We start from the raw sequence: 14923 nt of genomic DNA, 5'->3' as shown, positions 1-14923 counted from the left end.
CTACTGGGAAACACCGGTTTATTAAAGGCAACTACTGCGAGGAAATTTGACTAACAGCTGTAGTGGGTAATCTGTTGTTGCAACTTTCAGAAGGATCTGCTAAGATGATGCTAGAAACTTGCAGCTATTAATCAGCAGAGCAGAAAATGAAGCAGAAATAGTAAAAAGTAAAATGTAGCAAAGAAAGGGATTAAAACTGTATGACAGCTGTCTTGGGACTCCTCTGATAAGGTGAATGAACTAAAGAGTTCATTTAAATGCTTTAATGTAGGAAAATTGTTATTTGCAAGCACAAATGAGATAATTTGAAAAGTATGACAAAAAAGTCTGATTTCTTAAATTTGCATTCTCTCTAATACTTAGCTGGAAACATGGGTTACTCAAAGTATTGCACATAGCTGTGCTTTGATCAGTGCAGATCTACTGAATTAAATATGCAAATAATTCTGAATCCCCTAACATTCGTATTATAGGTGTTAAAAGTAATGAGAGGTGGAACAAGGAAGTGGAACAAGGAAGTGGAAACAGTAAAAAACCTGATTGAAACAAGTAGGAAGAATGCTCAAAAGTATACAACTTGGGAATTAAAAGGCGAATTTCTCACTTAATTCAAATTCTAGCAATGACAGAAAAAGAAAATACCAAAGCAGGTGAAATAATAGAAAAAAAATTAGACTTCCATAGAAATAAAACACCTTCAATTATCTGGAGTCAATTTTGTAAAATAATTAAGGACACTGAGACACTATTGGTAGCTGTGCACCATAATTCTTTGTCTATCCAGACAAACCTACACCAGCAACTATAATTTTCTAGTGTTTTACTTAATCAAACACATTTCATTTGCCCAGTCCTGTACAAAACACAGAAACTTAAAGTCTTATGACCTAGGTAGGACATACTTCAAGAATCAGTTCTTGAGCTTTGAAAATGCATGCTGTTTGACTGAAGTCAAACAAACTGGTCTAATATTTCTATTTAAGAACTATGATATTTGCCACACAGAAGGCTACATTACAGAATACCTGAAATGTATAATACACAAGATCTGCAGTCTCCAGGAAGCAAACTTTTTTTCTGGGACAAGTCAGGAAGACATACTATTCTTTCAAAGCCAGAAAAAATAGGTAAGTCCACAGTTTACTCCAACATAGACCAGAACATTTTTCAAAGGACTTCCATTATTAATTCCTGAGTCAAACCTATTAACTTTGGCCAAATGAGTACCAGAATTCCACATGAGATTTTGTATATCTTATAATCCTTTTCAGTGTTAAAAAGGTTTTGTCTTGGTTATGGAATGAAGCTAACTATTTTCCACGTGCAGTCATCCCCCAAATACTAGGATTTGCTTTACTATTAGACTGTTGTTTTCATGCAGATTTTTATAGACTGTAACCAAAATACTGCTTGCATTCTCTTTGATAAAGTAAATACTGAAGTTGAATGCATCTATCTCATCAGGTCTTTCACTATTAAACCATTCTCAAGAAATTGTATTAGATCTTCCTTAAGTTTCCATCCCATTTGATGCCATTCTTTGAGGGAAAAAATAATATATTTCATTTCCAATAATAAGATAATCAAAATCTTCTTACTCCTCCATTTTCCTCAAAAAATATTTTTTCATGAAGCTTTCTAGAAACATCACTATACCAGTAGTTCCTGTGTAGCAGATATTTAAACATGTACTTCAAAGTCAGCTTCATCTTTACGTCAAGTCCAACAGCTTCTCAATAAACTCCTTATGGTTCTTTCCTGTATTAGAAGCATTTGATGCACTCAATCTCCAGCTCATCTTTACTTGCCCAGAACTCTAGTTTTTTGTGCCATTTGTAAAGACTATAATTGCTTGCAGGTGACAGATGATAGAAGATTAGATTGGAGTTAAGATGCTATTCCAAAGGGATTTCACTGGAATATTTCTACACCAATTTGTACCTTACGATTGCATCCCAAGGCCTATAATTAGCAGGCTTAAATCCACTTAATACACTCCATAATCATTCTGTAGCATTCCAGTATCTTAGATAATTTTTACTGTCTGCCCACTCTAGAGCTGTGAAAACACAAAGCATCAGCATGCTTGTGCTTTATCAATCAAATATGTAATCTCATAAAAACAATTTTAGGTAGGAAAGTCTAACTTTCTATCAATTCATATTCATTATTATATAATTGATCTCACTTACTTAAGTGCTCAAGTTCCCTGCCAACAGCTGCTTTTCACAAGATTAGTGTCAGGCTGATAGACCTGTAAGTACTTGATTCATCCTGTTTACCTTTTGTGGAATATTGACACAACATTAACTTTCTTCTAGCCCTCTGGATTTTCTAGTGTCTACAATGAACAGAAAAACATAACAGTTTATCCAGAAAGTTCTTTATCTGCTCCTTTTCAAACTTTCATATGCAAGTTCTCCTGATCTGTTTTCTAATTTAGTACTTGTGGTTAAATACACTTAATCTTACCATTAGCATGGAAAGCATTTAAACATCAACATTATCATCAGGTTTACATGACTATACTGGTTTCTTCCCTTCTCAAATTAAATCTCTAAGACACAGTTCCTTGGTTTCTGCTACTCTTAAAAGCACATTTTATTTCCCTTGATGAGCGTATATTTATTTTTATCCATTTGTTTCCTACACTACTATTAGTTCTTAATTTATAATTTACACAAATTGTTTTAACTCCTTTGATACTAATTCTGCTATGGACATGCCATAAAACAAGAGCTTCAATACTGAGAGACTGCTATTGATATACCACAGTGGAGTACAAAATGCATAAAAATGAAACGAGAAATACACAATAATTCTTCAAGATGTTTGAAACACTATATGAATTTTGAGGACAGGAGACTCTAAACATGCCTATTCTGAAGTTGTAGATGTGGCCTGCCCAAACTACCTATAAGAAAGCCATTTAGTACATGGAAAACTATATTAAGTCTAAGAAGCACAGAGTTCAGGTGCATGAAGACCAACAGCATGTTTACTTTCCTCCTCGAACACACATAGCATTTACAGCTATGCTTTGTCTCAAGATAATGATGTTTGCTCTCACTGAAGACACCTTATTAAACTTAAGCTTATCTAAAGTTCAGATTAGGTTTATTTAGATGATTTACAACTGCAGTGGTAAACCTCAAAACAACTAGATGTTAGATGAATCTTGTCATATATTCAATAATTCAAATTCAATAATTCAAAACACAATAATTTTTTCCCTTTTTTATTTTTTAGGGATAAGGAAGGGGAACAATGGCAGGAACTGAGAAAGTCTTTGGTCCTGTCTGATATTTTACTTAGCTTTATCTTTGTTTGACTGGGACCAAATATAAAATGAATATTTGTGAAGTTCAACTTCATTAATATGATAAATGGAAGGTATATTTTAGCAAAGGAATGACACAGTAGGGAAGAATTTCACTAGACTTCTTTAGCTGAGGAAAGAGATTATTGCTCTGCAAAGAATTTAAATACATTTTCAAAAGTTGTGGAATACCAAGTGGAAGACAGAATAATTATCATTCTTGCAAAATAAAATTGTCCTTAGCATTCTTACAGTAGTTTTTAATATTGCTAAGTTTTGGTCTATTTCTGAAAACACCTACTGTATGTGCATAGAACAGTCTGTTTCTAGAAACAATGATTTCTGCTGTGCTAAGTTCTTGTAACATTCATGGCCAATGACTGGATAAAGTGGATTCCCCTATATTTATTAATACAACTGTTGCAGCTGTGTCTATCTTTAGATCCCTCTGAATGGTGCTATAAATGCTCCAACATTTAGCACAGTACATTTACTCATATTCTTAACCACACTCTCTGTCTTTCTTGATTGAGGCACGGCAAGAACATGACATGAACCACAAAAGAAAATCATCTAAGCAAGCTCTAAAGCACCTTTGGAAATGAGGTCGCTTTTGCCTTAGAAATGTCCCCCACCAAAACAAAACCAGTCCTCAACAGATAACAGAATACTTCCCATTTCTGCACTGTTCAGCTAATACGAAGTCAGCTTGAAAAACAGTGGATCATTTAAATGATGGCCTACCTACTCTTTTATTGCCCTCTAAAACCAACTCTTCTCATTTGAAAAAATCCATACTTATCAAAACTCACCACCTATCTGAGAGCACTGGATCAAGAAGTTTCTACTCCATTCGAAATTAGTCCATAAGAAATTACTCAACAGTAACAGGTTTCTGATTCTGATGTTTTACAATAAAAAATTCAAAGAAGACCTAAGACTGCAATACTATGATTTTTTTTTGAAATTCCAAAGGATAGAACTGCAGAAACTTCAGACCCATCCTGCTAGCTCGTGTCAAAGCCATGCCAAGCAGAACAACAAAACACACATCAAGTAGATATATATGCAGCAGTGCTTGATTTAGAGCAATATTGAGGAGCAACTGATAAACAGACACCTAATAAACAGAAGATTACTCCTAAAATTTCTAGTTGTTACTATTATAGGCATGCAGCATGAAGCTGACATTTCCCTGAGATACTATGAAAGACTCTACTCTTTTCAGACCTACGAACAATACTATTGTTAGTATTTGACTTTCATACTGATTCAATGGGCTGATACAGATGTTGTGACTGACAGCAGTTTCTATCCGAAGGATAATTCAGGCATAAAATTGTTGTCAAGGCAATCCCAATCAAAAGCAGCTGGGTCCACAGAAAACACATGGTGTTCATATGACGAAGCTCTCAGTGTACATAGATGCAAGTAAAGAAAGATTTTATTGCACATTCATGATCAATTGAGGCACACATAAATTACTGCAATTTTTATATCGCCATTTAGCTACACTCTGAAAGAAAGAAAAAGCCCTAGTTCTACACAGAGATCAAAAGAGAAGCTATTGTCTTCCAAATTACCATCAAGCTCTAATACAAAATTGGTACAACAGTCTGTGGAATGCTGATAACATTTAGTGCTTCAGTTAGCTACAGATTGTCTGAAGTACAGAAAAGTCAAAGCATAGATGATTTAAAGTGAAAGATGGTGTTGCACGGTTAAATTTTGCTAGTTCAGGCTGAATTTTCCAAGCATGTGGTTAAAAGAACTGATAGCTGTGAAACAGTAATTTGTAATTGCCAAGCAAATGACAAGAGAATCAGAAAATGAGAATATCTTTCAGACTATAGTTTCTTTTATAAGATTTTTTCATTCAAATACAGTTAAAACGAAAAAGTTGAACTTTAGGAATTGGGTGATTGGGAAGCGGCCCATGAAGACTTGTAGCTTGCCTTGAAATTCATCTGTGTTGTGCTAATCACCAAGTAATTACTCCTCATGTATTATTTCACATTTGCAGCTTTTGAATGCTCCATGTAAAATATGTCAAACGAGTTAATATGAAGTAAAAAACCTTAAAAATTCAAGCTTCAAGGTCACTGTTCTGTGTTGATGTGTACTAAACATTGACTTGTGAAGGAAATCAATTTACATCCAGCATCTCACAAGCCTGAACACAGAGCTAGCCAGTGTTAATTTTGTGTGCCCTAAGCAATGCTGCAATGATCTGAAGAATCATTGGCCAAAACAAAAGCACACTTTATGATATAATAAAGCGTATGGAAACAAAACAGCCAAGTTAAACAGCCTGCACTGAATTGTATTCTTAGATTAAACATCCTTAATATAAAAATTACATATACAAGGGTATCCACAGCCTTAGCTGTACCAGCAAATTGCACACTGGGATCATATTTGTTTCTGCATACATTGGCAGATTTTGAATAGTATTAAGTACTATTTTGAATTTTAAATACAGTTGACATTAGTATCATTACTTGAAATAGAATTTCTTTTAGTTAGAAAAGATTACAAGAAAATCTGTTGACCACAAAAATGCTAACAAAGAGACAGTGGCACTTGTAATTAAATATAAATTAATATATGCAATATGCATGTATATAAATATGTATATAATGTATATAAATACATATGTGTAATAACATTAACATATTATGGTAATGTCAAAATACAGTAGTATGTCTTCTTCAGCTTTCCTTAAGAAAGGAAAAGTTAGGGTGGTTTGTCATTAAGAACAAAGGACTAAACAAGCAACTTGAAGAGTAAATGATAAACTAGGGTAGCTACACCAAGCAATACCAGAAACAATCCAGTAATTCTCAATACACGGAAGCCCTCATAAACATCAAGTCCAAGCCATTACCAAAATAAATATTCATTATAAACAGACGAATGTAAGGGAGATCAAATGAAACTGAAAATACAAGGAAAGTAGAGATAAGATGAAACTAATACTCATTTTAAAATGGGACTTCCTTTCCATTACAGGTTCTGGACCTGAACCATTAACTGCACAAATATATCTGTGTACAGGACTAACATAACACATGACTTTGACTACCTAAGTGACAAAAGAAAGCAAGCAAGATTTGCTAATCCACGTTACTGGAGGAAACAACAGCTAAGTATCAGTCTTGAACAGATAGGGGCAAATATTGTCTAAGCAGTTCAGTAGATTTCAGTCTGTTGTAACATTTGGTACATTGAATTAGAAGCTGAGTTCTTCATCTCAATAAAGGCATAAGACATACTGCATGCTTTGCAATACATTATCCCCACTCCCCACCTACCTACAGACTAACTCCAGGCACAGTGTAATCTGGAGTTAAGGCAAGAGATCTGCATTAGCTTTCAGTCTCAGTATCTGTAGATAGTTGAGTCATCCCACAGAAACACAGTTAAAGGTTGACAAAATGCACTATGGAATTTTTAGAAAAGACCCAATACACAAAGACAACACAGTATACAACAGGACATGAAGTAGGCTTTAAAAACAATAAAACAGCTCTGAAAGTGAAAATTTGTCATGTCTTTCAACAGAAAGACATAAAGAAACAATTTAAAATGCAAGAGAAAGAGCTTTGCACTTCAACCAAGTCCCATCCGTGATTTTGTAAAAAAAAATTAATTGCATGTAAAATTGCATGTTTTATAACAGCAACTCATGGTATATAAATTCAATGTGATTTGCCTAATGGGAAATTAGTGCACACATATTAAATCCACGCATTAGCAGAATTTAGAGATTTGGATAAATCTTACTCATTTCCACTTTAGTTCTTTTCTTTGATTTTATTATTTTTTATTTCTCACTTTTACAAAAAGACACAAAGGGTAATAGAAAAAGTACTGGGTGAACCCAAGGGCTCAAAGGGTTGTAGTCGCCAATACAAAGTTAGAGGCCAGACTCTAGTGGGGTTCTCCAGCAACTGGCATGGGTGCCAATATTTTCTAAAGTCTCCATTGAAGCCCCAAGCAATGGGGCAGAGTGCAGCTTCAGTAAGTTTGCTGATGATCAAAAACTGGGAGGAAGGCCTGGTACACCAGATGGGTGTGTTGCCATTCAGACGGACCTGGACAGACTGGAGAAATTTTACAACGGAAGTCTCTTGAAGTTCAATGAAGGGAAGCATGAAAGTCCCACAACTGGGAAGCAATAACCCTCACACCAGTCTGGACTGGGGACTAAATATCTGGAAAGCAGTTTTGTGAAGAAGGACCTGGGATCCTGATGGATACCACTTGAAACATAAGCCAGCAGTGTGTATAAATACATGATGAGGTCAGGGAGCAAAAAGACAGAGCTAGAGACTCTTATCCATTGTACCCATTGAGAGGACAAAACACAACAGCCAGAAACTGAAATAAGGAGACTGGACTAAAATATAAGAAAAACTTCTTTTATCTTCTTTACTCTAAGGTCAAACAGTACAATAGGTTGTCCAGCAAAAGGTTGGGAAGATACTCAAAACACAACTGGAAAAGATACTCAGCATTCTGCTCAGGCTAACTCTGCTCTGACCTGTAGGTGTGGCCTTGTCAATCTTCAGATGTCAATTTTGACATCCCTTCACAGAATCTCAAAAATTCTCTGATCCTGTGGTATTTGTGGCTGACAAATGCCTACATAATTTTCTAAACCTTTTCATTTCATGCCATCTCTCTTTCTTTCTTCCTCCTTCAAAACTTACCCTGACTTACCAGATAATTTCCTATTTCCTTCTCCCTCCTGCCTTTATTTTTATGCCCATTATCTTGCCAGAACAACTGTTCTCTCCCACTCTACCTGCTCTCAATTTCACATGAGAACTTATGCTTTCTCCCATGCTGTTACCAGCATATACATTCAGTATCAGAAAAAAACCCTTCTTCCTTTTGTTTCTAATCCATCCCTCAGTGTTTTCATTTCTTTCAATGCCTTTATAATTTGAACATGTTTATACTACCACTCCTTCAAAACATCTGCCTGTCACATTTACATTGTCTATCTGCTAAGGTATCTCTCATTTTACGTGGAACTGTATACTCTTCAGGAGATGAGGCAGTATTTTGTCCTCTGACAGCACAGAGGTCTCTTAGCTGTTAAGACTGAACTACTGATAGATGATCTTGTCTGTGCCTTCACCCAGATACACACTTTTTCTGCTCATCACATTTTTATCTGTTTTTAAGAGCTGTTCATTGCATTTAAGCACACAGGATTTAAGACACAGAGTATCACATTCAAATGCAATATTAATGACTTTGACATAATGATGGCTCCCAATGACGTGTTTTGCCTTCTTAGAAAGGTCTATTCCTTCTTCTCCATTGATAACAAGTGATCTAACTCATACTGAATTCCCTGCTGAATAAATAAATGAATAAATAAATGTAGCCCTAATCGTCAGGAATTAATTCATGATAATGTGGTCATGAAGAGTCCTTTTTAACTTCAAACAGCTTTGGAAAACACCATTATTTAGACATATGCAATAACTAGGGAGATATAATCTTATATATTGCCTTGGACACTCAATCTAGATTCCAAAAATCCAAGTGCAGGATAATGACTTTACTGGACAAGTGTTATACTTAGGATGGTAGAACACAGTCTAGCTAAACATATTCTGAAAGGTGTTCCTAAAGTAGCTGTCCTTACTGCCAAAGTGAAGGCTTTAAACATCTTTATGAGAAAAAATATACCTGTGCAGAAAGGAGGGGCAATTTGTGAAACTATCAAGGAAGTTTAACAATTTTAATATCAGGGAATATGTATGCATGTGTGTTAATATAGAGCAAAAACGCATACTTTTATTGCCAACCCTCAATTGGAGAATCAAGAAATACTGAAATCTGGCTTGTATAATATCATAAAGTAGGTTTCTTCTTGGAATGGTCATATATTCTCTCTTTCTGTTGTATATGACTACAGGTATCTGTGATACCTGTAATGAATGGTAAATACGTATGAAAGAAGGATGTTAAATAATAGAACTCATAACAAAGTTCCCACATCTTGAGAATGACACTACCCACCATGTGATTGTCAACATAACTCTTCATGATATTTTATTCCTTTAAAGATTTCTCAAGTTCAAGTCTTCTAATAATTGGGAAAGTTTGTTTAAAGGGGAAAAGAAAGATTAGCAACTTTCACAGAATGAGCAAAATGGCCCCATAATTTATGCTTCCTCTTTAACCCATAATTTAAACACCAGGAATCATTTATGAAAGGTTTTCAGGAGTCTGCTTACATTGTGAGCTGTACGGTCTCCATTATTTTTTGCAATAATATATGCTGGCACAACATCTAACAAAATGGCTCCAGAATAAGCAACACTGCAAATTGCTGCTTTAGCTGTTGAATCAGTTTGTATACTGTGTGGTCTTTTTCATAATCTTCATTGCATAGCACTGCAGATTTCCTGATGACATTTTGTTCGCTGGAGCAGCTAAGAGTATACAGAACCAGTGAACTGAAGTCCTGACCAATGTGCTGTGACTGACACTTAATTCACCATTTACCCACTGCTGTACATGATATATAGGAGGGTGATATGCACATGACCCCATCCTCAGTGTGTTTGGGATCAAGTATTAATCTTCAGCAGACAGCTTTACAATGACGTAGAAAACTCTTTTGTTCTGAATGACCACAAGTACATGGAGTTAGTAACAAAACTTATTTCTAGTTATGAAAGACTAATTAGTGAATTATATTCATTAGCACAACTATACCCTGAGAACTATAATACTATCAGAATATTTGACTTTTACAGTGACAATTTACAAATGTGCAAACTAACACAGTGCAGTAGATTCTGATGCTATTCTGTCTTTCAGAAATAATTTGGCCCTAAAAAGCCCTATCAAGCAAATAAAAGACATAAGAATAACTGGAAAGGAAAGAAAATCTGGTTTACTAAATTTTTTACTTGTCATAGTAGACAGAAAATTTCATCCTTTTGGCTATCCAAATTTCTTTTTTCTCCTTGCTCTGTATACATGCCTTACAAAGGATAATTTACACCAACGATGTTATTCTGTTGACAGTCACATCAATGCTGACTTGTAATAACTGCATCTGCATAGATCTGGCTTCCTTACATTAAATGCCACTGGTTGAATAGGGCTTTTGCCAGCAGTTGAATATAGCTCTCAATATTTGAAAAAATTGTCAGATTTGGGGTTGTTTGTCAACAACGATACGTTTCTTTTAGAAGACCATTAAGGTCAGTATTTCTAACAAAGAACACATGTACATATACATGTACTTACATATATGTATACACACATTTTGTGAAGCAAACCCCGGAACTCACAACCAACGTGCAAAGATGAAGAAAATCCTGCATAGATCATTGCTTCTGTGGGCAACTAGATTTCTGATATTTTCTTACTTATGCCAATATGAAAACATATTTGTACTACTGACCTTGGATACAGAACAGTTCGTATATCTTATCAGAGATCTAATTCAAAGCTTGATGGAAAGACTCAGCCTGGCTTTAAGGCACCTTGGAAAATCCTTCAAACTCACAGTATAAGATAAAAGCTTTTGAATAATACATTTTAAAGCTTAAAAAGATCTCTCTTCAGTTATTTTCTCCAACCACTAGATCATTTTTTGTAAAAAACCCCAGTCTTTTCACACAACATCCTCCTTTCTGTTCTGAATATGCCAACAGGTAACAGCAGGAGAAACTTTTAAACATAACAAATATAGTGAAGATGTATCTTAGTACTATATATGCCTGCAAGATACTTTTCTGTTATACTATTATTGGTAAGTGCACATCCATTTATAATGCTAAACTTACTGCATCAGAAGTGGTTCTAAATGAGCAGTTTTTCAGCATCAGTAGGTAGGTCTCTGATGTTTGAGAGCATTGACTTTTTTTTTGCTGTGGCTGTTTTCGGATTGTTGGGGGGGTGTTTGTTATGACTAAATATGCAAACTGTATCCCAGTCATACCTTGTGAATCACTAGACTACCCTTCAGTGACCTTATAACCTTCCTCTGAAATTTTCAACAATAGCTACATTTTAAAATGCAACTTAATCAAATCCTTTTGACTTTAAGAAATACTCACATAGATTTTATTTGCGAAGGAGTAACTTTTACTTGCACAATAATTTAAAAGCTATTATTTCAGTCTGAACACTCATTTAAGCAGAATAATTGGCATCAATAGCACTTACCTGATTGTGTGGATAGAGGTTATACAGCTGTTTTCCAATTCAAAACCATGCAATAGCCGTTTTAAAAAAATAATGCAATGTTTGAAATTTATGAAAATTAGTTTTTTACTGAAAATTCTTTTTAAGAGGCTTCTAGACACAAATAGTGCAATTTATTAGATTGTGGTTAAGAGAAATGTGCTATGTATAATTATTTATAGAGAGATACTGCATACAGACCAGGAGGTTTAGATTAGTTGATAAGTTAATCAAGTCATGAGTATTGCATTCCATTGTAACATAATGTCAAGCCTCTTTTGCTAAGAGAAATCGGTTACATGACTATCATACTCTCACCAGCCTACTGAAAGAACTAAAAGAAATCAATATCACACAGAAAGATGGGCCAAGCATGAATCAGTGTGGCAAGCACATAACCAAACAGACATGGGATTAAACAAGAAAAAACAAAAAAAAAAAAAACCCCAAACGAAACCAAAACAAACCAAACAAAACCGACAAAGATTGTCGCTTAACCTGTTTTGTCAGAGCTGGTATTGATGGTATTGGTAGTGATGGAAGTGAAGGTAGTCTTTGCGCTGTCCTTGGTAGTAACAGATTTCTGCTTATTTTTCATGGCTTCCAGTGCTTTGAGCTTCTTGGCATGTTTAGTGCCTTTGTAGTGGGCCGCAGCCTGGCTCTACAAAGGAGAACAAAATGAACCATGCAATCAGGCTCATTTCTAAACTGGCATTCTCTGTATTAGTACAAATACAGACTACCTTTCAATAATGGGTACCATTCACATTATCCAAGTAGTGACCAAACCGAAAATTCTATTTAGAATGATGCTTGGAAAACAATGGAAAAAGTACTCAAGCAACCCAGATTCAATAAATATAGTATATTACTGTATAACAGTATATTACTTTCAGACCAAAATAAGTTGTCTTAGTCTACCTTGCTACCACTAGTTTTTCTATTAAGACTTATGTTGCTTTCACATGAAAAAAAATACAATGCTCAGGCAACGGGGAGGATGGCACTCTCAACAGCTTTGTACTTTTCTAGTTTCCATTCCAAACTTTTGTCAAAACTTTCTTCAAAGAAGAGTTTACTATTAACAGTGGTATCAGGAACTTCTCAGCAAAGACTGACAGTAAAAAACAAACCAAAAACACCCCAACCCAAAACCAAAGCCCAGACAAAAGAAAGGAACTATAGAATGCTCCCTTCAAAGCCCATCACCAAAGACTTAACTGAATGTGAGGCAGACATACAATTAGCTGGCTTTCTTAAAAAAACAAAGAGGATTTCTTTTGCCCACCTGCTACAAAAGATAGTGTTTGAAATTCAAAGATAGGAGCATCCTTTCAAAGGAGAAAGCTCACACAAATCCTGCTCTGGTCCCAAAAATATTTTGGTTGCTTCATATTGTTAAACGAAAATAGACTTGCATGTGCATTGCTATTAAGATTTATGTGTTACACTGCAAGTATCTTTATTATTCCAAGAGTTATTAGAAAATTTCTTCAGCGATTTTATGTGCAAATATATTTTAAGAATAGTATTTGAACTATAACATTAAACCTTGCACAAAACCCACTGGAATTAGTATGAATAGTCAGAGTTTATTTCTTCATTAATTATTTAAATTTTTAGAAGGCTTTCAGTTGATAAGTAGTCTATAAAAAATGCCTACGTTTTTATTGGTGAACTTCAAACTTCATGGAAAGCAACTCTTTTTCTTACTAGAAAGAGCAGTTAATACTTTAGAAATAAAGTCAAAATTTAGCTACTCAGAATTGAACAAATGAAAAGCAACTATTCTGGTTCAGCCCAAGGACCCACAAAGGTCAGTATTTTCTCTTTGGCATGAAACAATAGAAGATATTTAGAACATAAAAGAAAAGTAAATGCTCTCTACTGTGGAATCAGAAGAAGAAAAACACATGTATGGAATTTAGTGTCTATAAACTCAAAGCATCAAAGGGATAAAAAGACACAGCTACTAATACACTAAGCTACTCATGCAGGTAGAAGAATCCTGCATTATCTGGAACCTACTAGTCATTAGACTTTTATTTAAAGCTATTTGAAGTGCTGAATTTTGGAGTCAGAGGAAGTTCTAATGCATATCACTGTAAGAGTGTGTATTAATTATTCCTGCAACTTATGACTTTTAGCTTACATGAAAAGTCTTGATTCCTTCCAGATGCCCAAGATCTGAGAAGCATAAGATGAGTAGGAAAGGAGAGACCTTGTCTAAACCAATAAACACATATATGTGTATGTGTATACATGCATAGATATATACACAAGCATACACTCTTGTATACTGAGATGCATCATTCAGTTTGGTTGCAAAGCCAGTTCTCTACACCTAAAATAATGCAAATATTGTATTAGGTACCCTTATTGAAAGAACACTGGACAGTGAAGTTATTAATTAGAAACAACTTGAACAGAAACAGCACAATCATGCACCTTTTACAATTCTCAACACATAACATTGAGACATACTGTAAGCCAAATACAAACAGTCAAGAGATGTTAATTATCATCAAACTCAAAGACCAGTGTTAAGTTATGATGACGCATTAAAAATGACATTATACAGTACACTCTCATGTTGCTATCATGTCAATTATTTTTACAGTTTCTAATCAAATTTAATTATCAGTCAGATTTAGGTCCTGACTGCACTTGTTTTCCCTAACGAATAGTGTCATTCATCAGATATCAGAAACATAGTCAGAATATGGTCTGTAATACTGAATTACGAATGTTAATATTAGTTTGATACACTGCCCAACTTCCTTCACAGAATTGTTGGCAGAATGGTGTTTAAGTCTCCAGCATCCATAGTTCTCTCCAAATTCTCACAGCTACAGCTCCACACACCTCATCTCAACTTGTGTGTTGGATGCTTAAGGAATATACAATGAGGGTCTATGTAGAAATTGGTGACCTTTTCAGTGCTCAGAAATATATGAATGAAATTGCCATAAAGCAGAAACACATTGCTCAAATTTACAAGTACAATGGCTCCTAGGCAGAGTTGTCCACAACTCACTTCCCACAGAGTGCTGCCAATTTATCCAGCCTCTACTTAAATAAGATCTTCATGCCTTTTTTATTTCAAAGTTTAAATCTCCTTCCTCTGTAAGGACATGAAGCCATCAGAGCTTGTTTCAATATAACTGTAGCTGGCATGTTAATGGCAATTCTATGTGAGAGCAAACAGATTGCTCCTAAGCATTTAACCAGCTCCAAATTAGTTTATGCTGAACTTTTAGAACTGAACTGGAACCCTAAAAAAAACATAAATAGTCTGTCATTATCTTTCCTTGCAGGAGTAAGATGCAGGAAATGGAAAAATATCCATAAATATCTTTTTAAGCACAGCAACATAGA

General features: G+C 34.9%; 1 protein-coding gene across 1 annotated transcript in view; it reads right to left on the bottom strand.

The window, feature by feature from the left end:
• The window catches only part of ZNF385D (zinc finger protein 385D), a gene marked incomplete at its 5' end in the record, with an annotated part of 61446 nt that extends 49240 nt beyond the window's left edge, over positions 1 to 12206 (bottom strand). Inside the window, one exon of the mRNA XM_009079902.1 lies at positions 12044 to 12206. Coding sequence (XP_009078150.1) covers positions 12044 to 12206 — 163 coding nt within the window. The remainder of the gene's footprint in view (positions 1 to 12043) is intronic.
• Between the last annotated feature and the right edge of the window lie 2717 nt (positions 12207 to 14923).

Source organism: Acanthisitta chloris, unplaced genomic scaffold, assembly GCF_000695815.1.
Source record: "Acanthisitta chloris isolate BGI_N310 unplaced genomic scaffold, ASM69581v1 scaffold2070, whole genome shotgun sequence".
Classification (NCBI taxonomy): domain Eukaryota; kingdom Metazoa; phylum Chordata; class Aves; order Passeriformes; family Acanthisittidae; genus Acanthisitta; species Acanthisitta chloris.
The sequence above is the reverse complement of the archived record's forward strand: the minus strand, read 5'-3'. Positions and strand labels throughout refer to the sequence as shown.